The 27,150-nt window shown below is 36.6% G+C and overlaps 2 protein-coding genes across 5 annotated transcripts in view; both read right to left on the bottom strand.

The window, feature by feature from the left end:
* The window catches only part of LOC139355572 (serine/arginine repetitive matrix protein 1-like), a 45,004-nt gene that overhangs the window by 12,371 nt on the left and 5,483 nt on the right, over window positions 1-27,150 (bottom strand). The window contains exon 2 of the mRNA XM_071067412.1: window positions 1-8,956. This exon is cut by the window's left edge and continues 12,371 nt beyond it. Within this exon, the coding sequence (XP_070923513.1) occupies window positions 8,844-8,956 (113 nt within the window). The 3' untranslated portion in view covers window positions 1-8,843. The remainder of the gene's footprint in view (window positions 8,957-27,150) is intronic.
* Window positions 1-27,150, bottom strand: part of LOC105467301 (zinc finger and AT-hook domain containing) — a 344,890-nt gene extending 317,740 nt beyond the window's left edge. For 3 of the 4 annotated variants that reach the window (XM_011716760.3, XM_011716759.3, XM_011716761.3), the window contains exon 1: window positions 8,837-27,150. The gene's annotated coding sequence lies outside the window, so the exon portion shown is untranslated. The remainder of the gene's footprint in view (window positions 1-8,836) is intronic. The other variant, XM_071067786.1, reaches the window with a different exon arrangement.

Raw genomic sequence — 27,150 nt, 5'->3', positions numbered from 1 at the left:
GGCAAGACTCACCCAGAAAGATATGCTGAGAGAAAGTGTAGAATCCAAGGAAAAGGCAGAAGTGAGCTGGGTGTTTGTTTCTTTGGAAGCTGGGGTGTCCAGGGTGGTGGTGGGGGGCACACTACAGGCACACTACTATGCCTGGCTAATTTTTCTTATTAAAAAAATTTTTTTAGAGACAAGGTCTCACTATATTGCCCAGGCTAGTCACAAAGAAGTGATCTTTTCACCATAGGAATTTACAACAATAAATGCAGACATCCTGTAGCGTTCCATATCTAAATGTAGCTGATTGTCCAGCCTTCCTATATCCTTCCCTTCAAAACAATCAAACTTGCATTTATAAGAGCTTACTTGATGACCAGTATGATGCATCAACCAATCTTCATTAAGAAGATTCCTCCTTTAGGTAAAAGACAGTTAATGAAACACTGTGAGGAGCTTAGTCATCTCTCCTCCCCCTCAAACCTCTCCCTCATCTTCTCCCCCACATTCAGAATTCAGATAATTTCATCTCAAGCACATCTTTCCCACACTCTGATCTCTTTCCACCTTCTACTGTTCCCAGTGTCATTAAGGTGTCTCAAAGAAATGTCTCCCCCTCTTTTTGCATTCTTTCTGATTAAAAATATATTCCCACAATTATCTCCACTAACTATTACCAGTGGTCCTACCAATACACTTGCATCAAAGAAGAGGAAATCTTCAAATTTGGGAGTAAAATTACATATAATAACCACTGCCAGCAGGCTTTAAAAATCTTTGGCATTTCATAGGCAACCCAGGACTTTCAGGAACCTTGCCAGTCTCTACCTGGTCTCTTGTCCCCTTCGGGCTGTTTTCCAGAAGTATCGGTTCTCAAGATTAAATACACATATACCTCCCCACCACCCCACTCTACAACCACACTGCTTTTCTGTTTCAACTACTTCTATTACAACCATATTTTTTTCTTCTGCTTTTCTCTGAAAACATATTCAAATAGGCCCCTCCCAGCTAGACAATTAATATACCTTTTCTCTGGGAGAAAAAATGGTCTCACATTTTCAACAAACCTTTTTATAATCAAACTTCTGGATTACTACATGTTTTTAAGTTAAGGATTTTTCTGTTTTACTTCATGTATTAATTGGGTATAATATCTAGCAGGAAAAGAATGTAAGATGAGCTCCATGATTCTGAAAGCATGGGCCTACAGGAGAAGCATCAGCAGTAGTTGGGAATTGTAAAAAAGCACATTCTCAAGTTCCACCCCAGACCTACTGAATCAGAAACTTTTTTTTGCAGGGCCCAGCAATCTGTGTTTTAATCAATAAGCCCTCGAGTAATTTTGATGCAAGCTGATATTGAAAAGCAATGGACTGTTTCACCAAATCTGTTGGAAAGCTAAAGCAAAGACAGCAGTGAATGTCAAATTACTAGGAAGTTTGTAATACGGTACAGATGAGAAAAAGGCAATGTCAAAACATGTAGCGTGGGTCCACCCACAATTAACCAGGCCAGGCAAAGTGTGGCAGAGACTATCTGAAACAGCATAATTTTAAAAAGTAACTAAGCCCAAATTGACATTCAAACTAAAAAAAGAGAAACAAAAAATATTACCTGAGTGCACACACAGGAAATCATGCACATTGATCCAATGAATAAAGCTGTAACAAGAGTAGAAGGGAATCACAGAACATGCTCTATGCAATGCCACACGCATGCTGGGATTTATAGGTTCACAGTCCACTTCTGGGTAACCCCAAACCCATGACTCATGTAGAAGGAACTGAGGCGTGGAGATCAATGAGAACATGTCCAACAGTATATTTACATGACTATTTTCCAACCAAGAATATTTGCACAAAAGCATCTAATTTGAAATAAATTGGAAGACCCAATTTTGATGTTGCGGGAAGTCAGGGACCTCCGAACGGAGGGACTGGCTGAAGTCACGGCAGAAGAACATAAATTGTGAAGATTTCATGGACATTTATTAGTTCCCCAAATTAATACTTTCATAATTTCTTACGCCTGTCTTTACTGCAATCTCTGAACATAAATTGTGAAGATTTCATGAACACTTACCACTTCCCCAGTCAATACCCTTGTGATTTCCTATGCCTGTCTTTACTTTAATCTCTTAATCCCATCATCTTCGTAAGCTGAGGACCCTGTGATGATTGCGTTAACTGTGCAAATTGTTTGTAGACCATGTGTGTTTGAACACTTTGAAATCTGGGCACCTTGAAAAAAGAACAGGATAACAGGAAGGTTCAAGAAACAAGAGAGATAACCTTAAACTCTGACTGCCAGTGAGCTGGGCGGAAGAGAGCCATATTTCTCTTCTTTCAAAAGCAAATAGGAGAAATATCGCTGATTTCTTTTTCTCAGCAAGGAACATCCCTGAGACAGAGAATGCGCCCCTGAGGGTAGGCCTCTAAATGGCCCCCTTGGGGGCTGCTGTCTTTTATGGTTGAAGCTGAAGGGATGAAATAAGCCCCGGTCTCCAGTAGCGCTCCCAGGCTTATTAGGATGAGGAAATTCCTGCCTAATAAATTTTGGTCAGACAGCCTGTCTGCTCTCAAACCCTGTCTCCTAATAAGATGTTATCCATGACAATGCTTGCCCGAAACTTCATTAGCAATTTTAATTTCACCCTATCCTGTGGTCCTATGATCTTGCCCTGCCTGCATTTGCTTTGTGATATTTTATTACCTTGTGAAGCATGTGATCTCTGTGACCCACACCCTATTCGTGCACTCCCTCCCCTTTTGAAAATTGCTACTAAAAACTTGCTGGTTCTATGGCTTGGGGGCATCACGGAACCTGCTGACATATGATGTCTCCCCTGGACACACAGATTTAAAATGTCTATATCTTGTACTCTTTTCTTTTATTTATCACACCAGCTGACGCTTAGGGAAATAGAAAAGAACCCATGTTAACTATCGGGGGTGGGTTCCCCCAATAGTAGTTAGTTATTTGCTTTAAAAAGTTGTCCCTAAGTGATTCAGACTATATACTCAGGATAAAATACTGTCATTTGCCAAATGGTGTTCAATAACTAAAAATGTTTTACCTTAAATATCAATTAGTTGAACAAATCTTAAATAATAAATAATTTCTGTGCTTTCTAAGCCCTATCAATGAATACCACATTTTTTTTCTTCAATACTAAGTTAAGGGCCAGGGAAACACATTATTACAGGTTTATTCACAAATACTGATGATCTAACATTTCAAGCCACTTGCTATAAATAATCAATTGCTAACCTTATAGGCCAATAGGAAGTTAGTGGTTCTTCAATATAAAAACATAAGCCATCTGAAAACTACTAAAAAAAAGGCTTACTTATGTATTATTCCACACTAAAGCAAGGGCATCCAGAATTAAAGCTGACATGGTCTTTGATTCACCTCATTAGGGCAGAATAATATAGAACAAATGTTACATAACACAGATTGCCCCATTAATCCTGCAGCATCTAGGGATAACTGGCCTAGCTGGGCAGAGTATAACAGCTTTATTATAAAGAATGCCTACCCCCTTGTTTAGCTTAGGTTTGGCCTTATCATTTTGAAAAACCTTTCAAATTTCACTGTATAAATTATGCATCCATCTTACTAAATTTTAAAGCTGTATATCAAAATTTTTCATAAGAAATAAACAGTGTCACCTGGTCAAAGTAATCGTATTACCAGAGAACACATTACATTCTACCTTTGGCAGGGAAGACTTCTGAGCTCTCAGTAATAACTATCCATTCACTGCTTTTTGAGTCTAAGGTTTCCAATGTGCTAAAACAGAGGGCCACAGAATATGCAATCAATCTGCTTTATTTAGAGATCATAAGAAAGGATGTTTGATGCATGCTAATCATCAAGCCTGAAAATTGTATTTACAAGTTGGAAAGCCACCTGAGTCTGAAGCAACTAACTCCCATCCTCAAATAAGTCTTGTAAACTACTACTCTAACAAAGCAGCATTTAAAAAATAAATGTTGTAGCACAAATACATCTGGGGTAATTACATTATAACCAAAACTGTCATTTGCTCATCTGGATAAAAGATAAAAGGAAACAGTAGACATTGCTGCAATAAGATAATATAAAATCATTACCAAAGTACTAGACATGCAAGGTGATTTACTTGCTGTTTATAACAGGAAAAAATAGAATTATCAAGATTTAATGTCTCTGACCTCAGAAAGCTTATAATCTAATCAAAGAAGATAAGCATGTAAAAAAATTAGATTGGCAAGACCTTTATCTTTTGGTTTAATCATGTACTAAACCTAACTTAGTATGTTTAGCAGTTTAATACTAATAAATGATTTTAAAAAACCAATGCTTTGTTCAAAAGAAAAACATCAATAAATAGAAATGTTTTCCAGTGTCTAAAAGACTAACAGAAATAAAAAAAACAATTTTTTTAAAACTCAGAAAATAGCTGTTATAAAATTATACATTATCAGTAAGTCCACACTGAGTGTCATCTGTGAGAAAAGCCCTGGATTATTCAGATCTGTGAGGAAACACAAAAAATAGATACAATACAGCTGCTTCCAGGGCAGCGACATTTTAAGGAGGAAGCAATAAATCTGAAAGCAACAATCTGAAAATACTTAGGAAAAATATTAATACTAAAAAGACATGCATATCCATTAGCAAATGTAAACAGGCTTAGTGGCTTGACATCTTACAGTTTTTCTTAGAGGAGAGTTGATTAGGAGCTGTTACATCACTCAGGGTGAGGGGAACAGGAAGTTGGGGGCTAAGAGGAGGGAGAAAAATGTTGCACACACATCTCTTAAGTATAGGGAAAGTTGAAATTTCTGGATTGCATACTGCTGGGTGGTAGTGATGAAATTATTCTCCAGAACTTCTACAGAATTTATAATGGAGAAAATCAGTCTCCTGAACTGTTGGGAAGTTAAACTCCAGCCTACTTGGAAAGGTTATAAAGATTAAAATTTCATTGACAGGGCAGAAACAGGAATAGGCGGGGAAACTTTTTATTTAACTAAATTCTCTAAGGCCCAACAGCAGCACACTAAGTCTGGGAAGCTCGAGACGGCACATCCTGTTATTAGGAGAACACCCTACATTCAACTATCATAATACGTGCACCGTCCGTGCAGTAAAAGAATGCAGCTAAAGATTTCTGAGGTTTTCCCACACATTTTATAGCCTCCTCAACTCCATTCCGGGACAGAATTATATCAAGAGGATGTCTGTGAATAGCCGGTAGCAGCAAACATCTGACTGAAAGCTTAGCTGTGTCTTACAGCTTCCAGTCGGGGATGTTTACAACAACAGACTTTCGGAACAAGAAATTTAAGAGAAGGAACAGACATAAATGTTGCCAGTCATCATCTTCGGCGAATAACTTATATAATGTCTAGTGTTGAACAATAGCTGTGACATCTTGAAACAAAAATGATAGTTAATGCTAATAATTAAATTAAAGAGTAAGTGGTTCACCAGATGCAATTTCTCCTAAATAATCTAATTTAAAAAGAAAATATGCATTACAAATTTATCTTGGTAAGTATGAAACATTAAACATATTATCCTGATATCCTACATGAGGATACATTTTCTAACATATGCAAAAATAAGTTTTCTTCTCCCTAGAGTTTCAAAATAATAAACACATTAGAATGATAACCCTAAAGATCAGAGTAACCATACATCTCATGGATGCCTGTTGCCCTGACATTATTGTTAAAAATGACTCCTTTTATTTAAAAAAGCGTTAATTTAGTTGACAATGAATACAGTGGGTTTTCCTGGCAGAGGATCTAAACTGAGTTAAGAATCTAACACTTTCTTCCCCTATCCCCAAGTGATTTAGGTTAGGGATGTACAGTTCATGGAAATGAGCAAAGCAAAGAGGATAATAAAAGAAACGCATGATCTTGAATTTGTTTATAAAGCAATATACTAAAACCTTTTTGTTTCCACAGTACTTTTCTGAAAGAAAGGAAGAAGACTAAGTGAAATATAAGTAAATCTGCACTCCACTAAAAACCAAGATTTGCTTTAATTTAAAATATGTAAAATTGCCAGGCATGGTGGCTCATGCCTATAATCACAGCACTTTGGAAGGCCAAGGCAGGTGGATGAGTGGATAGCTTGAGTCCAGGAGTTCAAGACCAGCCTTGGGCAATGTGGCGAAATCCTATCTATAAAAAAGTACAAAATATTAGCTGGGTTTGGTGGTGCACACCTGTGGTCCCAGCTATTTGGAAGGCTGAGGTAAGAGGATCCCTGAGCCTAGGAGGTGGAGGCTGCAGTGAGCTGAGATCATGCCGCTGCACTGCAGCCTGGGCGACAGAGTGAGATCCTGTCTCAAAAAAATAAAAATAAAAATAAAATACGTAAAGTAACTTTCTTTTGGGGGAAAAAAAACTATTAAAACAATTAAAGTCCACAATTAAGTCACAGTGATTTATAAGAAATGAACATACATATATACATGAGCATGTATATGTACACACACTCTCTATATAATAACTACTGAAAAAACCAATATACAAATACTGAGAGGCTACTAATTTCCTAATACCAAGTTTTTTGAGAAACTATGAGAAAAGGATTTCCGTTGCTGATATTTACCCTGCGATAATATTTAATGGTTGCTCTCTGAAACACTTTTTGTTTACTGTTGTAAATAACTCTACCCATTATATAAATAATGCTGGAAATAATGAGGAAAGTACATGTGGTCTGTATGGATACAAGATGACCTTCATTGTTTTTGAAGACAAATGTTTTTTTTAAAAGTCCAGTGGCTATTTACAACAACAACTATTCAAACTGTACTACAATTGAAACTTTCCAGATTTAAATTAGGAAAAAAATAGCTATTTCATGCCTAGGTAGGCACATGATACTTGACTAATGAGGATGCTGCACATTAAATTGCAATAAACCAGTTACCACAAGTCTCCAATTCTCCCCTTTAATTTACCTTCCTGTTCTCAGTTTAATTTTTTTAAAGATTGATCAAAAGACATTTTGATCAGAACCACTGTATTTAACTCACACAAACAATACATAGAATATTTTCCTCAGACTTATGAAGGAATTTTGTCAAATGCTATGACTTTGTATAATATATTCTTGAGGAAACATGAAAATTAAATGTACAGAAGCTGAATATTAAGTATATGTGATAAGAAATCCTATTATAAAATACCTTCTATCATTATAAAATATCTTCTAGACACAATCTTTGTAATAATACACAGTAAGAAGGTAAAGTATAATGAGGGGATAGCTGAAGCTAAAGGTTTACCATTTTTGGCATGCTTTATGATTTCCATCTTTGTCAAAAACATCACATATTTAAGGGTCAATTCTCTATCAGCATTAGCATTCTACTTTTAACACATTTTTATAAAAATGGGCAAGACACACATGTATACATACAATCTGCTGTACATATTAAAAAAATGGGTATTACTGAGCTACTGACTGGAACAGTGCTACTGGTTTAGTAACTGAAAATGTTTGTCAATCAATCTATCAGAGGCAGTTTATGAATATCCATGTATGACGTATGCCATGCCACATTTGCCACAGATTCCATCCTACCACAGATGTCTCAAGTACAATGCTGAAAACAAGTTAGATACCTAAACACATCTCTTCCTATGTGACAATCCAGAATGAATACAAGCCATTATCCCCCAAGAGTATTGTTATGGGAGAGTTTTACTGGGTTTATAAAATTTTACCAGAATACATAAGAAAACAATTAACAGGAAACAGCGTTTTGTAACTTAAGATAAATACTCTGGAAAAAAAAAAAACCCTCAAATGAAGTAAAATTCTGAACTGGCCTAGATTTCGCATCCCTTAAATGTATTAATTAGTTGAAATTCAGTGGTGTCTAGGAAGGCTCTCAGAAATAGTTGGCTACAATTTGACTCTGAACTCTGAAACAAGGCAGGGCAGCTGGGAAGGTAAATACAAAGAGTAGTAGCAGGGTGGTGACAGGGAGAAAACACTTGGCAGAAGGCAAGAATTCACAAACCACTGGAAACCGACCATGAAGCAGAAAATGCCCCCAATTACAAGGAAAAAAAAACCACAGATACTCCCAAAGAGACTCTATTCTTGTTTTCAATCCATTCAATAATAATTACCATTCTCTATATATCCAAAGTTATATAAATAGAGCAGAGACAAAAAAAAAAAGGTAACACTGAAAAACTTATAAAACAGAAAGGTGTTTAGGACAGAAAGATGAAAATGCTTCCGGTTCTATAAGGCTTATTTATCATTTACTCATTATTACGAACTGCCCTTTGTAACAAAAGCTTCAAAGTGTTTTTATACACTTTCTCATCCTTATGCAGTAACTAATTTTAAGGTTAGTAGCAGAGCAGATGATAATTCCATTTTACAGATGAAGAAGAAGGTACAGATTGGAGAAACGATTTGGCTAAGCTCACATGAGTAAGGAGCTGAGAACAAATTCTGGTTTCCCTGACATGCACACGCACACATGCAGAAACGTATGTCGTATGTGTGTGTATGTGAACACTAGGCCCTGGGAGAAACAAAGATGAGCAAGTCAAGGAGTTCAAGGCGGGCCTGTTTTGTGACTAACAATGCTCACTGCCTAGAAGGTTGAGACTAGGAGACCAGAGACTCAGAGACTCAGAGCCTCACGGGCTGCTGACTGCCAGCTAGCTGTGGATTATGAGCACAGCACTTACTCTTTTGCCTTTATTTTCTTGACACACAAAATGAGGCTTAGGCAAAACAAGTTTAATTCAGTGGGAAAACATACCAAATCCTGATCAGGCAGGCCCACTATCTAGGAACAACCAAGTACCTGGTAACTACCTCTGAAGACATCTAAGCCCGGCATACTGAAGTCTGTACGATCTTGGCAAGAGTCGCAGGGAAGGGTAACGTCTGCAGTCCCACCTACTTTCCTGAATTCTGAAGACACCTGAAAACAACCAAACGGAACATGAAGACGAAAGCACTATGAAACATACTGCCCAATAACAATGTACACTTTAATCATCACCATGACATCTTATTTGTACAGCATGCTCACACTTTCTATGTAACTAGATTTTTACAGTGATAACTGAGAAGTAGGCAAGATGGGTACCATTATCCCTGCTAAACCCAGCTATAATCAGTTCTGCTATAATAATGAATATCTGCTTTCTGAAGTATCCATTTCAGATGCTGTGACTATAAGACTCAAATTAATTGTCAAGTCAAAGTTTGCCTAAGATACTATAAGCAATTAAAATATATCCATAGCATGAAGGATTTGACAGCTAGACTGTTTTTAACCCTTCCCCTACTTCTGTCACCTCCAACAGGAGCATGTCTCTTCTTGTGCTGTATGAGCACAGTTCAGACACACGAATACTCTTTGGTGTTGTTGGTGCTCGGGCCTGTAAGGCAGAGAAACACAGCTCCCCTTCTGCATAATTCTGAACCAAGCATCATCATATACTCACACAGTACACGGCCTGATCTAGGCCAGTGGTTCTCAATGCACTCCCCAAACCAGCAGCGTCAGCATGGCTTAGGCAACCATTACTAAAGTAATTCTCAGACCCCCACCCCAGACCTATACAATCCAAATAGGGGGGTGGGAGCCAGTAGTCTATTTAACAAGTACTCCAGGTAATCCTGACCCATGCAGAATCTTCAGAACCACTGATCTGGGCTTAGTCTATAGCTCAATAACATGCCTAAAGCCTCATCAACAACACAGACTTGTTGTTAGGGTGACCGATTGTCCTAAATAGTATTTTAAGAAATTCTTCCGGTTTGCCCAGGACTGAGAGGGTTCCTTGGACAAGAGATTTTGAGTTTTAAAACCAGGACAGTCCTAGGCAAACAAGAATAATTTACCTTAATTGTGATTACAGATTAAAGCTGAAACAACTATTCACTTAAAATGGAGTGATGCTATTACGGACTAAATGCATATTGCATTTGGAGTGGAGGGCAATGGTAACATTAAAATCCTAGCATGCACAAATGGATAATTTCATTTATCATGTCAGTAAACAGTCTGCATAGGAACGCTTCAGATCTAGAGGGGAGGTGAAGTGGGAGAGTGCTTTGAACAAAAGGATCAACTACTTTTTATTAAACTATAGGGCATTCAGAATTTTTGTTTTCAAAATTCTCTGACCATAACTGAAACTGATAGTGAGTTGAATAGCAGCCAGCACCTTCTTAGATTCTTGAAACAGTGCCCACTGAAAGACCCAGGTCATAAATATAGTAAAATTTGTCACCACCAACACACGGAGCTGAGGGTTAAGACCACTTAGAACAAGAGAATCTGCATATGTAGCCCCACAGCACTCAGGTAACTGAAATGCAGAGATCCTAAACTCTGCTTTAGAGACTTAAGTAAACACCATGAACTGCACCCAAAACAAAACTGATAACCACTATAGATTCTAGAGTGCATTCCACGATTCATTTATACAATAATACCTTTAAATTTCCAAGAATCCTGGAGGGTAGCACTATATAAATGCAACCTACTTTTCAGTAAGTATATTTAATTGTCAAAGTCCACACCCGGAGGAAAACTGCTAACTTCAGTCTCAATATATAAGCAAAAAGAGATTTCAGAAAGTAAGGATTGAAGAGATCTTAACTGTAAACCTTAGTGACACAGAGAATATGTGTACAACGTCCAACGGATGCCAGGCTCCGAAACAATTCTTATTATGCACCTAATTTCAAAGCAGTTTTAATTTTCTGAAATGCATTTTCAAGCTTTTCTAGTAAATAACCTACTTCACGCTCTACTTGAGAAAAAGAATCCTCTTTACAGACAAGAGAGATAAATGACTCTCCTACCAATTTACCCTTCATAAAGTCTGACTATTTATACTGTTTCCTGGAAGAGGCCACACCTGTTCCTTCAAATCCTTGTCCTTCCACTTATAACTAGCTATGTAATCTTGAGTAAGTCATTTAACTGCTCCACACCAGTTTCCCAATCTGTAAAATAAGAAAACCCTATAACATAAAAGAATAAAGCTCTCACAGAATAGTTGTGAATATTAAATAATTATGTGAGTATAAAAACATTTGAAACAGTAATGCAATGTGCAGACGTTAAAAGCATTTATAGATTTGCAGCCACACTTTTTTGAAAACCTTCCCTCTGAAAGTCTGTATCTGAATAGTCTGCTGACCATGAGGGGCATAATCTGTGAGTATAACAGAGTTCTTCAGTTGTATTTGACATGGTATTAACATGGGAGGGAAATCACTAACACTAGCTAGCACCTGAGTCACTGGCTACATCTTCTGAAACAGTTTTAAACAGTAAAAGAAAAAAAAAGCATCAAAAACACAGAGGAGGAAAAACAACCATCAGTTAATTAATAGAAGGAAGTAGTACACAGGGACAAAAAAATTTAATTCTGAATAAAGCCAGTGAGATATGTGAATGGAAAAAGAATGAATATGCAATTATTAATTAATTCCCTAAAAGTTTCAAAAGAAAGATGATTTGACAAGTAGCTAGAGAATGAAGGAATGATCAGTAACAGAATTAAGATTATCCTTTTTATATTTCAAACAAATTTGACAAACATGAAACCATAAATGCTGAAGACTGGGAAGCACAACTGTAAACACCTCTCTGATGCAGGGAACTCAAAAGGTACTCAGTCAATTCCAGGCAACAAAATTTGGAATCTAAGGTGTGCATTTGAATATAATTGGGGATATCTGCATAATTTCTAGTAAGAAAGATTAACAAAAATGCCAATAACCACAATACCGTTATTCCCAGGTCAGAAAAACCAAGTACTTCCAAGATGACAGAATCATAGAGGAAACAATGTATTTGGCAAGGACAGGCAGGTCTGTTTCAGCTTTTGAAATGACCAGCAAACACAGCATCCAGTCTCTCACAGTAGCAAAGTGATCAAATGCATCCTCAACAGTAATATTCTATTAATGTTTTGAACTCCAACCCTAGAGCACCCATTCGTTTAAATATCTTTAGGAATGATCTTCTGATAGTCTACTGATAGGAAAGCAGTATTAGATAACAATTAAAAGCACAGGCTTTACAGTCTGACAGAACTAGGCCAAGCATTTGACTTTGTGAGTTTGAAAAAGTGGCTTTACTTTTCCGTGGCTACTTTGCCATCTGTTAAATGACAATTTAAAATACCTATCTTGCCTGTAATCCTAGCACTTTGGGAGGCTGAGGCAGGCGGATCACCTGAGGTCAGGAGTTCGAGACCAGCCTAGCCAATATGGTGAAACCCTGTCTCTACTAAAAATACAAAAATTAGCCAGGCATCATGGCAGGCGCCTGTAATCCCAGCTACTCGAGAAGCTGACACAGGAGAAGAATAGCTTGAACCTGGGAGGCAGAGGTTGCAGTGAGCCAAGATCGCACCACTGCACTCCAGCCTGGGCGACAAGAGCAAGACTCCATATCAATAAAACAAAATAAAATACCTATCTTGGAGGGTTATTATGAGGACTGAGTAAGATAATGTAATGATCATCAAATGCTAAGCTGAGAGGCAGGCACATAGCTAGTATGCAATAAATGGAAAGAAAGATTCTCCTTAACAACTTAATTCACATAGCTTTTTACCATTTTCAATTCTTTGTTTCACTTTTACAAATCCTATTCATCCTTCAAGGACCAGTTTAAATGCCAAATTCTCTGTGAGAACTTAACTAATAAAACCAGCCACTTAAAATGTATTATAGAGCCAGGCGCAGTGGTTCATGCCTGTAATCTCAGCACTTTGGGAGGCCAAGGTGGGCAAATCACTCGAGTCCAGGAGTTTGAGACCAGCCTGGCCAATATGGTGAAACCCTGTCTCTACTAAAAATACAAAAGTTAATTGGGCGTGGTGGCGCATACCTGTAATCCCAGATACTCAGGTGACTGAGGCAGGAGAATCATTTGAACCCCTGGAAGCAGAGGTTGCAGTGAGCCAAGATTGTGTCACTGTACTCCAGCGTGGGCAACAGAGCAAGACTGTCTTAATCACTCCATCAATCATAGTATAGATACTACGCAGCAACAAATAGTAAATACTTACATGGTGCTTACTATGTCTGAGGCAACGTTCTAAGTGCTTTATATATATTAACTAATTTAATCCCCATAACAACACTATTAGGTAGGTACTAGTGTTATCTATCCTCTTTTTTGTAAATGAGAAATGAGAGACAGAAAGCCATGTACCCAGAATCACAAGAGCACCTGGTAGACTGGCTCCAGAGCCTACTCTCTTACCTATGCTGTACCGTCTGTGCTGTTAACTGAGAAGGATGATTAATTATTGCAAGGAGACATTCAAAGAGCTGACAGCTTTATATTTAATATAGCTGGAGATGTTTTCTACACAGACTAAAATCACTCACTTTGGATAGCTTATTCACTCTTTCATAGAAAATACTTGCATAGCTCAGTTTCTTGACCTGCACAAAATAAAGATGAGAAAACAATAATTCATACACAACCTGTTTTGTATTTTTATATCAGTTTTATATTTTAGGCTGCTAACCTGTGTCGAATTTTCTCAGTTCAAATTTCTAAGATTCTGGCTCCCTTCTTCCAAAGGCCCAGGAGATGGATAATGGACATGGGCAGCCTTATCCTCATGTGACGAAAGAGGTAAATAATGCCAGATCACCTACCACATTAGATTGCTAAAACTATTGTCATCTAATTCTTTTTTTTTTTTTTTTTTTTTTTTTTTTGAGACAGGGTTTCACTCTTGTTGCCCAGGCTGGAGTGCAATCTCAGCTCACCGCAACCTCCGCTTCCCGGTTCAAGTGATTCTCCTGCCTCAGCCTCCCAAGTAGCTAGGATTACAGGTGCGTACCACCACGCCCAGCTAATTTTTTTGTATTTTTAGTAGAGACGGGGTTTTACCACGGTGGCCAGGCTGGTCTCCAACTCCTGACCTCAGTTGATCCACCTGCCTCAGCCACCTCCCAAAGTGCTGGGATTAGAGGCGTGAGTCACCGTGCCCGGCCTGCCATCTAATTCTTTATAGAACTATAATATAGTGTTCAGGAATCACTGAATATTCTCAAAAATGTATGCCATTTTGATTTTATACACACATACACATGTCAAAGATACTCCTTTGTAGATTAAAAAAATACATATATATATTATTACTCTTTAAACAAAGGGAGGCTCAGGGGTATGGCAACAAGTCATACACAAAAATTACAAATATGAACATTCTTTGTGTGGAAGACAAAAAGTTAGTATCTTTCCTTTTTAATCAAACTTTATAACACAGAATCAAGAGAAAGAGTAAAACACACCTGCCCAAAGGATAATATTTGGTTTTTACAGAAAATTATAAGCTCTTCAAAGACAAAGAGCTTACAAGGAAACTACCATTTTCCCCTAATTATAGCAGTGCTACTTTATCTACTTGTTCTATGAATGTATTTTTGGTACCTTGTTTTAATATTCAGAATATGTTATAAAATCAACAATGAACTCATGTGCTAATGTTCTTAGGAATGACTACACTTCAAAATAAAATACAGTAAAGGAGCCAAAATTAACAAAACGATAGCTGTTTCTCAATTTCCTTTCAGGATTTTTCAAAATACAAGAATTGATAAAACCTACATCGCTTAAGAGAAGGAATACATCTATTCAAGACCAACTATTCCTATATTAGTCTCTAACCAGGTTTCTATTTAAAATAAGACATACTGTCATCATGGTGACTGTCAAGATAAGTAGGTCTTACTGGTCAGACACAGATTAACCCACTAGACCCGATGTATCATGGCCTTCAAACTGGCTTATGGCTGGGAGGCAAACAAGTGCAAGGAAAGCCAAACAGCCAAGGCAATATAATATATATTAAATTGAAATGAGGAGCCAAGGACATTCAACTCTATGGGTAACCAGACTCTAAACAGGAACACTTAACAGACACACCCATCATGTCCTCTGCAACACACTAAGCTTGCCTTTATCATATGATGCCTGCACCTTGTGTAGCAACTGTGTACTTGTCTGTTTCCACACTAAGGGAGCAACTGTTCGACACATACCAATATCCTAAGTCCAAGGGTAAGTGTGAAACAGCATAGATGTAAAATAAATGAGCAACAGAGAAGGCAGCAGATACAAAGCAAAGAGATGTCACTATCTTCGCTCATTTCACATTTTGCCTCAAGAACCTCTCATCCTACAACTAGAAGAATAGTAAAATCCAGGTTTATTTTTTAAATGTTTAAATAATGTGAATCACTTAACCCCTTTGAATCTAAGTTCCCTCTTCCATAAAGGAAAAAGGACCAACTCTTAAGGTCCATTCAGCTAAATAATTTCATAATCCTATAATGAAATATATTCTGGCAATAGATACTTGTCACTATTAACTTAACGCTTCTATGTGATCAATCATCATGCTCGTATCTGAAACCAGAGTTGTACTCGTTACTGCTATGCTAGTCAATTGCCACATGGACTTATAAAAGGAAAACAATCCACAAAGCACTATTTTTGAAAACATTTGTAACATCTACAAGTACATAACAAGTCTTAGTAAAATTAAAAAGATATAAAATGGTATTTGCTCTAGATAACCTAGACTTGCCTTTGCTAAAGACTTGCTGGGATTTTTGTATCAGGGAAAATAAGTTGTTTACCTTCATGTTTCTTGGGCAACTGGAAATCCAAGTTGCTAGTATTTAGTTTGCTAATGTTTCACAGCTAAGTTCTCATTTCCGAAAGTCCATAGCAACATTTCCATCTCATGATCACACCACCTCTGTTTTAAAACCCTCCAGCGGCTTCTCTCTGCACCTAGAATAAAATCCAGTCTTCTTATTGTGCTCTGTAAGACCCTACACTAGCTTCTCCACTACTTGCAGCACCTCTAGGCTTCATTCAGTTCTCTCAATTTGTCACATTTTCCCCACTTTAGAGGCTTTGCACTATCTCTTCTCTCTGCCAGGAAACTTTCACTCAGGTCTTCACATGCCTAGTTTCTCCAACATCTTAAGGGCGTTTCTACTCAAGTGTCACCTTTTTAAAGACGTCTTCCCTGACTACTCAGTCTGAAGTGTGCTCTCACCACAGCAATTCTTTATTACCACATAGTCTTTGATTTTCTTTACACTTCTTATTACAATCTGAAATTGTTTAGTTTATTCCTTTCCTTATCATCTTCCTCTTCTGTCAGAACAGCCAAAATAGCAGCTCTGTAAGAACAGGAATGTTGCCTACCTTTTCACTCCTGTAATTCCAGAGTCTGGAACAGTGTCTGGCACACAGTGAGTGTCAAATATTTACTGAATAAATTAAAAAAAAAAAAGTAATGGGAGCTGCATCTATTTAGCAGCACTATTCCAGGCTCTTTACACAAAGCATCTCATTTAACTTCATGACAATTCCACAGGAAGTGGATATGACTCCACTTTACAGATGAGGAACTAGAACTCAAAGAAATTAAATGACTTGATCAAAGAAAGAGACTAGTATAAAGGTGATACTTAAAATATGAACCTTATCTTCTCTCCCAAATTTCCTATATCTCTTTTTTTTGAAACATGTCTATTTTGCCATTTATGCTCTAAATCGACCTAGAATTTTAATCTCTAAAATATTTAAGGACTGTTACAATCATGTGATGGAAAAGAATAACCAGAACATGGTCCAAACAAAATAAGACAAGACTGTTAAAATGAACTTGCCATTTCTGTCAGATGATTCCAGTAAAAATAAAACAAAAAGTAAGAGATTAAGTAACAACATTAGGACTTTTCTTTAAAAAATTTATATTTTTAAAGGATATGCCTAAAAAATAGAGGGTAATCCTAATTTCAGATGAAAAGGCTGCTAGTCATGTGTTCAAGAATAATGAAAAGAAGGCTAAAGTATTTTTTAAAAAGTAATAGTGAACTAGCATCAATCAGAAACTGAGCTTAAAAATGCATACCACTGGCTGGGCGCAGTGGCTCACACCTGTAATCCCAACACTGAGAGGCCACGGTGGGCGGATGAGGAGGTCAGGAGTTCGAGACCAGCCTGGGCATAAGGTGGAACCCAGTCTCTACCACAATAAACTGGGCATGGTGGCACATGCCTATATGGCTACTCATAAGACTAAGGCAGGAGAATGGCTTGAAACTGGGAGGTGGAGGTTGCACTGAGCTGAGATTGCGCCACTGCACTCCAGCCTGGGCGACAGAGTAAGACTCCATCTCAAAAAAAAAAAAAAAAAAAAAGTATACCATTAACAATAGCATTTTAAAATATGAAATATTCAGGGACTGCAATGATATTAATAGCTAATTTAATGTGTCAACTTGGCTAGGCTATGCTGCCCAGTTGATCAAACACTAGTCTAGATATTGCTATTCTGTAGATGTGATTAATGATAACAATCAGTTGACATTAAGCAAAAGAGCTCTCCCCCATAACATGGGTGGGTCTCATCCAATCAAATGAGGCCTTCAGAGCAAAAACAGGTTACCCAGGGAAGAAGGAATTCTATCTCAAGATTGTAAGAGAAATCCTGCCTGCCAATTTAATGAATTTTGGACTTGCCAGCCACCATAATCACATGAGCCAATTTCTTAAAATCACTCTCTCTCTGTACACACACACACACAAAACGCACCCTTATTGATTCCGTTTCTCTGGAGAACCCAACTTACAGAGGCATATACGAGACCAAAATATAAAAGACTTGCATCCTATAAACTACCAAATATTACTGAGAGAAATAAATAAAGCCCTAAACCGAGTGCTATACCATGTTCATGGGTCAGAAGACTCAATAATTTTTAAATGTCAATTATTTCCAAACTGACTTACAGATTCACTGCAATTCCAATCAAAATGTCAAGCAAGCTTTTTTAAAAAAAATGACACTTATTCTAAAATTCATAAGGAAATGTAAAATACCTAGACTAGCAAAAATAACTTTGAAGAAAACTGGAAAACTACATGATTTCAACACTGAATAATCAACGCAGTGTAGCACTGGTGTCAAGATCAACAAATACCTCAATGGAACAAAATTGAGTCCAAAATAGAACTACATATATAAAATCAACTGATTATTCACAAGGGGAAAAGGGAATTCAATAGAAAAAGGATAAATTTTCAATAAACGGTATTTTAAGAACATCCAGACAGAAAAGTTTTCTATACTCAAAACTTAACTCAAAACGGATCACTATATTTACACAGAAAACCTAAAACTACAGGGAGAAAGCACAGGAGAAAACCTTTGTTGACCCTGAATTACACAAAAAACCATTTTTAGATACAGTACCAAAAGTATAATCTATAAAAGAACAAACTGATAAATTAGATATCAAAATTAAAACCTTTGCCCGTCAAAAGACACTGCTAAGAGAATGAAGAGACAAACCACAGTCTGGAAAAATATTTGCAAATCATAAATCTGATGAAGGATTTATACATAAGAACCCTCAGAACACAGTAAGAAAACAACCAACCAGATATTTTTAACGGGTAAGAGCTTTGAACAGATGCTTCACAGAAGAGAATGGGATGGCAAATAAACATATGTAAGCATGCTAACCACTAGTAGTCATTAGAGAAATGCCAAATTAAAGCCACCACTACTCACTAATTAGAATGGCAATAATTAAAAAGACTGACCATACCAATTGTTAGCATAATGCTGGTGGGAATGTAAAATGGTACGGCCACTTTGGAAAACCATTGGCAGTTTAAGAAGAAACTAGGTAGGTATAGAACATATAGCTACCATATGATTCAGCCATTCTACCCCTAGGTATCTGCCCAGAGAAATGAAAAGTATATGTCCATACAAAGACATGTACATACATATTCATAGAAGCTTTACTTTAAAAGTCAAACACTGGAAACAACCCAAATAGACTATCAAAAGGTGAATGGATACACAAAATGTGGTATATCCATACAACAGAATACTACTTACCAACAGGAAAGACTAACAACTGGTACATGGTACAACATGGATGAATCTCCAAATAATGCTGGGTGAAAGTAGCCAGACAAAAAGAGCGCATTCTGTATTTTAAGACATGCATGCCAATGTAAAGTAAAAGAAAACAGACAATGGTTGCCTAGAGAATGCAGGAGAGGGTTATCAAGGGACATCAGAAAACTTTTGGGGGTGTATGTTTAGTATATTGACTGTGGTGACGGTCTCATGTATAAACACATGTCAAAACTTAAACTGCACATTACAATATTTGCCATTTATTGTATAACAACTATATGTCAATGAAGTTGTTTCAATAAAAATAGAGACCTGCCAAAAGTGTTAAGGACAATAAAAAGATTTAAATACATTCTCAACAACAACAAAAAACAAAAGCCAGGTTACTTAATTGGAACAAAATTGCTAACAGATAACCTAAAGAATTGTTTTACTCCTGCCTTGGTCTGGGAATGGGAAGGGTAAGATGAAGGGGGTGAAGGGAAAAAAAAAGAGGAAAAAAGAATTATCTTTTAATCTGGCAAAGATAGGGATTAAAAGAAAAAAAGAAAAAGTCCAAGATAGGAAGGAGACAGCAAAAGAAAAATAATTACTTTAAATTTATGTTTATAGGTCAAGAAAAATATTATCCCAAGACATTAAATGTATCTGCAGATTTGGTAATTTCCAAGGAATCACAGTGAAATGCCATTAGAACTGCCCGATTTACGCCCCCTTCCCCCAACATGCCACAAAAGCTCTGATTAATAAGGAACTGGCTTCTCTGACATTACCTTTGCTCCCGGTCCTCAAATATTCTAATTAACTATACCTTCTCTGACTTCTTTCTGGGCTCCTATTCCACCTGTCCCTTAAACACTGGTGCTCTCCAGATCCTTGTTCTACTTCTGGTCTCACTCTACAACAGGGTTTACAACCTTCCAGGGGAGTTTTTGATTTCCTTTGATAATCTGATGAAAGCTAGGGATCAGAACAATGTATATTTATATAAAATTTTACATGTAATTATTTAAAAGGCTTCAAAACTCTTCTGAACCCTGGCCATGCATGTACTCCTTAGGGGATACGTACATGTATCCCCTCGGGGGAGGGCGGGGGGGAATTCCTTTTGGAATTCTAGTCAAGGCTTTGTTTCTTTAAAATCCCATGCGGAGTGAGGAGCACACATAGACATGGTAATGGGAAATTTAAATGCTCACAAGTAAAATTCACATAGAATCTAGGACATCATGATATCTTTCTGGATACTAAAGAAACAGTTCAACTGGGTAGATTCTTAGCTTGCTGTTAAATGCTGATTAATAGATTTATGAAGGAAGCTCATAATCACAATTCTGTAGAAGTTCATCCTCTTTAACGTTTGTTTTAAAAAAGGTGATCTGAATGAGGGCATAAAAAATATGCCTATCAAATTTTGGACAATAAGAGGTTGTGACAGTGAGTAGTGGATCACAAACCCAAGGTTTAAAACATATTGACTGATTCAGCCTAGGGATGAGATGAAGGTCAGGAAAGATCCTCAACCTCAAAGATCCTTATGTAATATTACTCTCCTTTTCCTCAACTCCCAACAACCTGTGGAAATGCAATACATTTACCAAGACTGCAAGCTCCTTTAAGACAATGCCCAAGTCTTATCATCATCATACAGCACCTTCAGTGATGCCAGTATCATCACTTGAACTATATTCTGCTATGGTAACAAATGTCCAAAATCATGGTGCCTTACAGCACAGTATTTATCTCCCACTTATACACCTATCACAGCTTCAGCTCTGCTCCATTATTCTGGGACCAGCCACAGCTAAGGCATGCTGGTTTCATGACAGAGGGCCAAGGGCCACTGGCAGAACCACAAGATGAAAAATACCTGCTCAAACGTGGGACATGTCACTTCCTCTTAACATTTTATTGGTCAAGGAAAGCCAAATGGTCAAACTTGATGTCAACAGAACAAGAAGTATAATCTGACTACAGAAAGAACCCTGATAGAGAGAAGCAATAAATATTTTTGAAATAATAGTCTACCACAGTGCCTTCCTTATGAAAAGTGCCTAGTAATTGGTAGTAATTATTTATACACCAGATCATAAACACAAGGATAGAGACTGCAATGTGTCTCGCCCCTGACACACCAGCACCACATGGTACCTACCACATAGGAATGGACACACTAAATGCATATTAAGTGAATGAATAACAATGAGATGAGCATGAGATCTGGAATCAAAAAGCTTGCAATGAAGTTCTACATGTGCCAATTCTAGACTTAGTGGAAAGTCATTTTTTCTGATTCTCAGATGGTTGGTGTGAAGATTAAATAGATGTGAAAACACTATGAAAACTGCTATTTTATACAAATGTTAGTTGATATCTTCAGATAGATAAATTCATTTAAAGTTTTATAGTAATGCAATAGATAATACCCTATGCATCAACTGGCTAGTAAAGAGAGACAAAGATTAGACTTAAAGCAATTCACATGAAAAAAAGACACGGTTTCAGTTGATCATATGCTCAATGTGATCAAAGGATAATGTGGCTGCCAAAAAAACGCAATGCAAATTTCAGACTACATTAATAGAAGCACAGTATCCTAGATAATCACTTCACTGTATTCGGCAATGGTCAGACCACGTCGGAAGTAGTCAGTTCAGTTCTGGCCACTGTATTTTCAGAGGTAAACTGACAAAGACTTTGTCATGAGTTGAGCGATATGGATGGGGAAAGGTCTGTAAACCATATCACATGCATGTGGTTTGGAAAAAAAAAAAAAAAGAATTTTTTTCCCTTAGTTTGGCAAAAAAGAAGACTCAAGTAGAATAGTCATTTTCAAATACTTAAGAGTTATTGTGTACAAGAATAAGAAGTTTCACATACATAGTCTTAGATTTCCAAGAACGAGTAAGAGAGGAAATACGTTTAGCTCAATGAAAAGCTATTTCTAAGAGAAACCTGAAACAGGGAAAAGTGGATGAAAACATGGTTAGAAATGCACTTGAGGAGATCAAATTGGGTGTGAGTCCTATAAATCTAACTCACTCTTCTGTATAACCAAACATTTTTGAGGCATATGAAAAGGCCCAAACAGTATTTCTCTTTTCTAATTAAGTAACAACAACAAAGAACGAGAACCAAGGTAAGAAGTAAAACAAGAAGTTGTTTGGTCTAACAAACATTTGGAAATGCATGCTGTTGAGGGAAATGAAATTTTAACACTAGATAACATTAAAGATAGATACAGTGTCTTGGATTTTTACAGAGAAAATAGGTTTAATCAAAACTGTATTTATTCTAAAACTTATTTTTCCTAATATGACCTAACTCACCATTTTCAGAGGAAAAGCACAAACTATTTTAAAAGTTCCTACAACAGCTGTTGAGAAAAAATTTCTTAATATTTAGTGTTCAAATTACAAGACAATATTAGTATATCGACCAATTGTATAAGCATTCAAATTTCCCATGGTAGACTATTACACAGCATGGCACTGGCATTGAAAAATGATCCCTTGCTAAGTCTTCCTTTATTTCCTGGAACTATTCAAAATCCAGCACTTTTCCAATCTCCATTCCCAGCTTCCAAATTCCCTTATGTTCTCTGCATACTCTGGACACCCTAGTAGGTCATAAGTAGTAAAGATAAGTACCTGGTTTAGCTTTATATCCCAGCCCCTCATCTTCAACTCATTCACAGCTGGCATAATAAACACTAAAATTTATTAAAATTTGAAAAATTTCTGATTTTCAAACCACATTTCCTTCCTATAATGAAATTTTTTTTAAGTTACCCAAATAACTTTGAATATATTTTAATTGTTATGATAGCATAAGTGTGAGAAAGTAAAGGTGGGCTAGAGGGACAGATAGGGGATTGATTATTACAAGAAATATACTTTTATAAAGAGTACTTTATAACTTGGAAAAAACTCTTCTTCCCTTAAATTTTTCTTTGTGTACGAAATATGCATATTTAATAGGATTTAATAGGACATGGTTCCTGACACAAATTACTAAAGCCCTACCTACTTCTCTCACTGCTGGTATGCATCTTACAAAGTAAGATTAAAAAGCAGCTTCATTGACTTAGGAAAATTAACTTACACATGCCTTTTTGGAATATAAATTCAGATTTTTAAAAAATCTATTCTCCCAAGCCAAAATAAAGGAAAATGTGGGGGAAAAAAAGGGGAACACCTGTTCTCTTCTAAGGAATATGAAAGTTTAGGACTCACTCAGTACAGGTTAAGGATTAAGAACTTGCCACTGGAATCCTGTACTATTTCTCTCCCTGCTCTGTTGTGGACACTACCAAGACCTGTGCAGATCATGGGAACTGAATGCTAAGCTCAGAAATCAGAACTAGTCTCAAATCTCCCATATCAATCCATCCAATGGGAACAGCCTACATTCCACTGGGAGATAGGACAATACCTCAGTAGAGATAGTACTTTTGGAAAGTACTCAAACAGTTGTCAGTCTAAAGCACAGTAACTAACTAAAAATCTTAAGTTTAAAAAAATTAGATGCTCAAGTATTAAAGCAATTATCTTTAAAAGATTAAACAATGCACAATAAATATTGATTTGTTTAAGAAGCCACTTCAAATTAATTACAGTTAACATGTATTGAATATTTTCTGTATGTCAGGCATTCTTTTAAGTGCTTTATATACATTAATTCCTGGGTACTCTTTACCACAGTCATATAAAGTAATGTTATCATTGTCTTCATTTTACAGATGAGAAAAAGGAGGTATAGAATGGTTAAGTAACTTCCCTAAGACAACACAGCTACCGAGAGACAGGACAGTGATAGGAATTCAGGGCGGATAGCTCCAGGTTCCATTCTACCTTTAGAGTTGGTATTGCTGTATTATATATCTTGACACTTGAAGGCCCCTTTAAGTCTATTAGCTTTAACCACATATGAAATATTATCACAGGCAGCCAAGGCTGTATAGAATTATTATTAAAATGCTTTCACAATCAACTTTTTTTTTTTTTTTTTGAGACACAGTCTCGCTGTGTTGCCCAGGCTGCAGTGCAGTGGTGTGATCTCGGCTCACTGCAAGCTCCACCTCCCGGGTTCAAGCAATTCTCCTGCCTCAGCCTCCGGAGTCGCTGGGACCACAGGCGCCCACCACCACGCCCGGCTAATTTTTTTTTTTTTTTTGTATTTTTAGTGGAGACGGGGTTTCAACGTGTTAGCCAGGAGGGTCCCGATCTCCTGACCTCGTGATCCGCCCTCCTCAGCTTCCCAAAGTGCTGGGATTACAGGCGTGAGCCACCGCGCCTGGCCCACAATCAACTTTAAGACCAGATGACTGAATCTAAGACATCACTTAAGCCACCAGAATCTAACATAATTTTTAAAAACATTTTGGCTTTATTATACTTCATCATAAGTGCAACTGGGTGTCTTTTACATATTTAGCATAATGTCTGACACTGTCACTAAGACTCTTTTGCACAGAACTAGATCTGGGATATTTTATTCACATTAGTATTTATTAAAGTAATTTTACTACTTCTCAAATTCTAAATGCAATAATTTAACAGACATTTGAATACTGAATAAACACCAAGTAGTATGAATATAAGATAAATTAGATGGTCTCTGCTCTCAAAGGAGGCCACAGTTACAAAACAATGTAATAATTGCTTTTATGGAAAGATGACCAAGGTTCCAAGGGAATTGAGTGCTGCCTAGCTCAAGTGAGAATGGTGGCAGTTCCATGTGCAAAGGCATGTAGATGTCAAAATAACATTTTCCTCTCAGGGAACATCAAACAATTTAAGTAGAACTAGAATGCAGGGTTTACACGGAAAGCAAAAGAAAGTGATCAGAGATAAACAACGAAGCTGGAGGTAGGAAAAGAAAAGTCTTATCAGTCATAATAACAATAAAAAACATAGCAAGGATTTAAGCAGGCGAGTGATAAGATCAAATATGGTAACAATAGAGGCTATCGTATTTTTAAACAACAGAACCTTGCTCAACTAAAATACTATGCAAACTTCCACGCTTAAAATTAATCAAAATAAAACAGCACTGGTTGAAACCGGGATGAACTGCTTGACTTCCTCTAGCACACTCTCGGCAGAAAAGTTTCAAAACCACTGCTTTAGAAAGTAAAATTACTATCTCTACACAAATATGTTCTACTTACTTCATGCCTCTCCTGACATGATTCTAACTGCTCAAGTACAATAATTCATTCTAGTAGCTGTTCATCAATTACAGAAATAGTCATATACAGAACTAATCATATAGCATGAGATCTTCAAAATTAATGACAAAAAAAGGAAGATAAAAATTACCAGCTTTTTCACTCAAGTTAAAACTATAACTTAAATGAACACATTTTCTAACCTAAAAGTCAGAATTCATATTTGGACAAATACTAGTGTATTTATGGCCACAGAATATTCAAAACTGGTACAGTGCAGTGCTGAAACATATAGAATGTAACTGGCATAACTGTAATTTTTTTCCAAGATTGGTAAATCTGAATTTTCCTAACAATGACCTTCTGTCCAAAAGCCCTTCTCCATCTATAGCTATGGCGTCTATTCTTCCACCTTATAAAATTTGGAAATCTAAATGTGCTTACTAAAAATGATCATCAATGTGAAATTGTTTATCTTCCTTATGGCCATCTAATATGCCCAGCAATACATGTAAAACTGGTTAAAGAGGTACATATGCCTCTCTTGCAATTCACTACTCCTCACTCTTCACAGTGAGAAGGGTGAATTAAAAATCAAGGTTATAATCCCAGGGAAAAGGCATACAATGATTACCTCAACATGTTTTAGAACGAAACAATTATACTTACTTTATACAATCTAAACTAATCCCTACTATCTTTCTCTTTACCTTTACCCCCTTCCCTCCCAGCACTAACATTTGTGGGGAACATAATCACTCAGTCTTAAGAATTTTTAAAGAATCATCTGCTTTATAATTAACAGATTGAAAAGAAATGTTCAAAACAATGTTTAACACACAATAAGAGTTACACAATGATCTCAGATAGTTATTTCTTTACTCCATCAGATAAAACATTAGAAAACAACAACCCTGGAGCACTCTATCGTGCATTTAAAGTTCGTGCATTAAAAGTTCACTCTCAATACTGCTGAAGACTACTGACAATTACTAAAAGGAGAAAGGAGTGAGAGAAGCATACGCTACAAATTAAAGCTGTCAATACATCATTTGACCAATATGTGTAGTATATTTACTTACAGGCAGCTTAAGAAATGGTCCTTAATCAGAAACAGTATGTCATTACAAGCAAAATACCATTTCCATATGGATATTTACTCAATCAAACACTTGGCAATCAACAGTTCATTTCTGGGCACATTCCAGATTCCCTAAATTTGCAAAAAATAGCAAATGATTCCGCTATAAATTTGTCTGGGATAAAGACATCTCTGTACATTATGGTAAAAATAAATTACATCACATGCTGCAACTAGTCATTTTAGATAAACAGCTTAATAAATCACTCATTTCTACTTCTTTCAACTACAAAAGTCTGAGGACTACCATATAATCACGAAGAACAAAACAACTTTTTTCTTTTAGAGAAGCTTCTGTTTGTAAATCAAAACTAAAACCTACTTAAAAGTAGTTCCACAGAAACATATAAAAAATCCTCACGCGTAAAATAAAAACAATCAAAACAATACCAGTATCACACATTTAACTATATATTCAATTTAATAGTAAAATTTCCACTCCATCTATTTAAGGGCAAGTTTTTTAGGTCCTTTTGAAAAATACTCCACAGACAAATAGGTTAGTTTTTAAAAGACTGTACACCTACTACATTGATTTTAACAATAGAGCAAATAAATTTAGAACAAATGCCAATAGAGATATTAAATTATACATACTGTGCTTAATTGTCCCCACAGGAATATAAAAATGTTCATAAACTTAAGATAAATTTATATTTCCCCTAATTTGTGAAAATTGCAATAACCTTTCTATTTAGAGTAACTGATTAAACTACATTCGACAATTGAAGTTCAAACAATTTCTCAGATGAAACAGCTGGGAGAAAATAAACGGAACAGTTTTTACAAATGAACTTTGTATTGACGCCACAGGTAAGATGATCCAACACCTAATAGTAAGATGAGTG

This window comes from Macaca nemestrina, chromosome 8 (assembly GCF_043159975.1).
Source record: "Macaca nemestrina isolate mMacNem1 chromosome 8, mMacNem.hap1, whole genome shotgun sequence".
NCBI lineage: Eukaryota > Metazoa > Chordata > Mammalia > Primates > Cercopithecidae > Macaca > Macaca nemestrina.
Note: the sequence above shows the minus strand (reverse complement) of the source record. Positions and strands in the feature narration are given on the sequence as shown.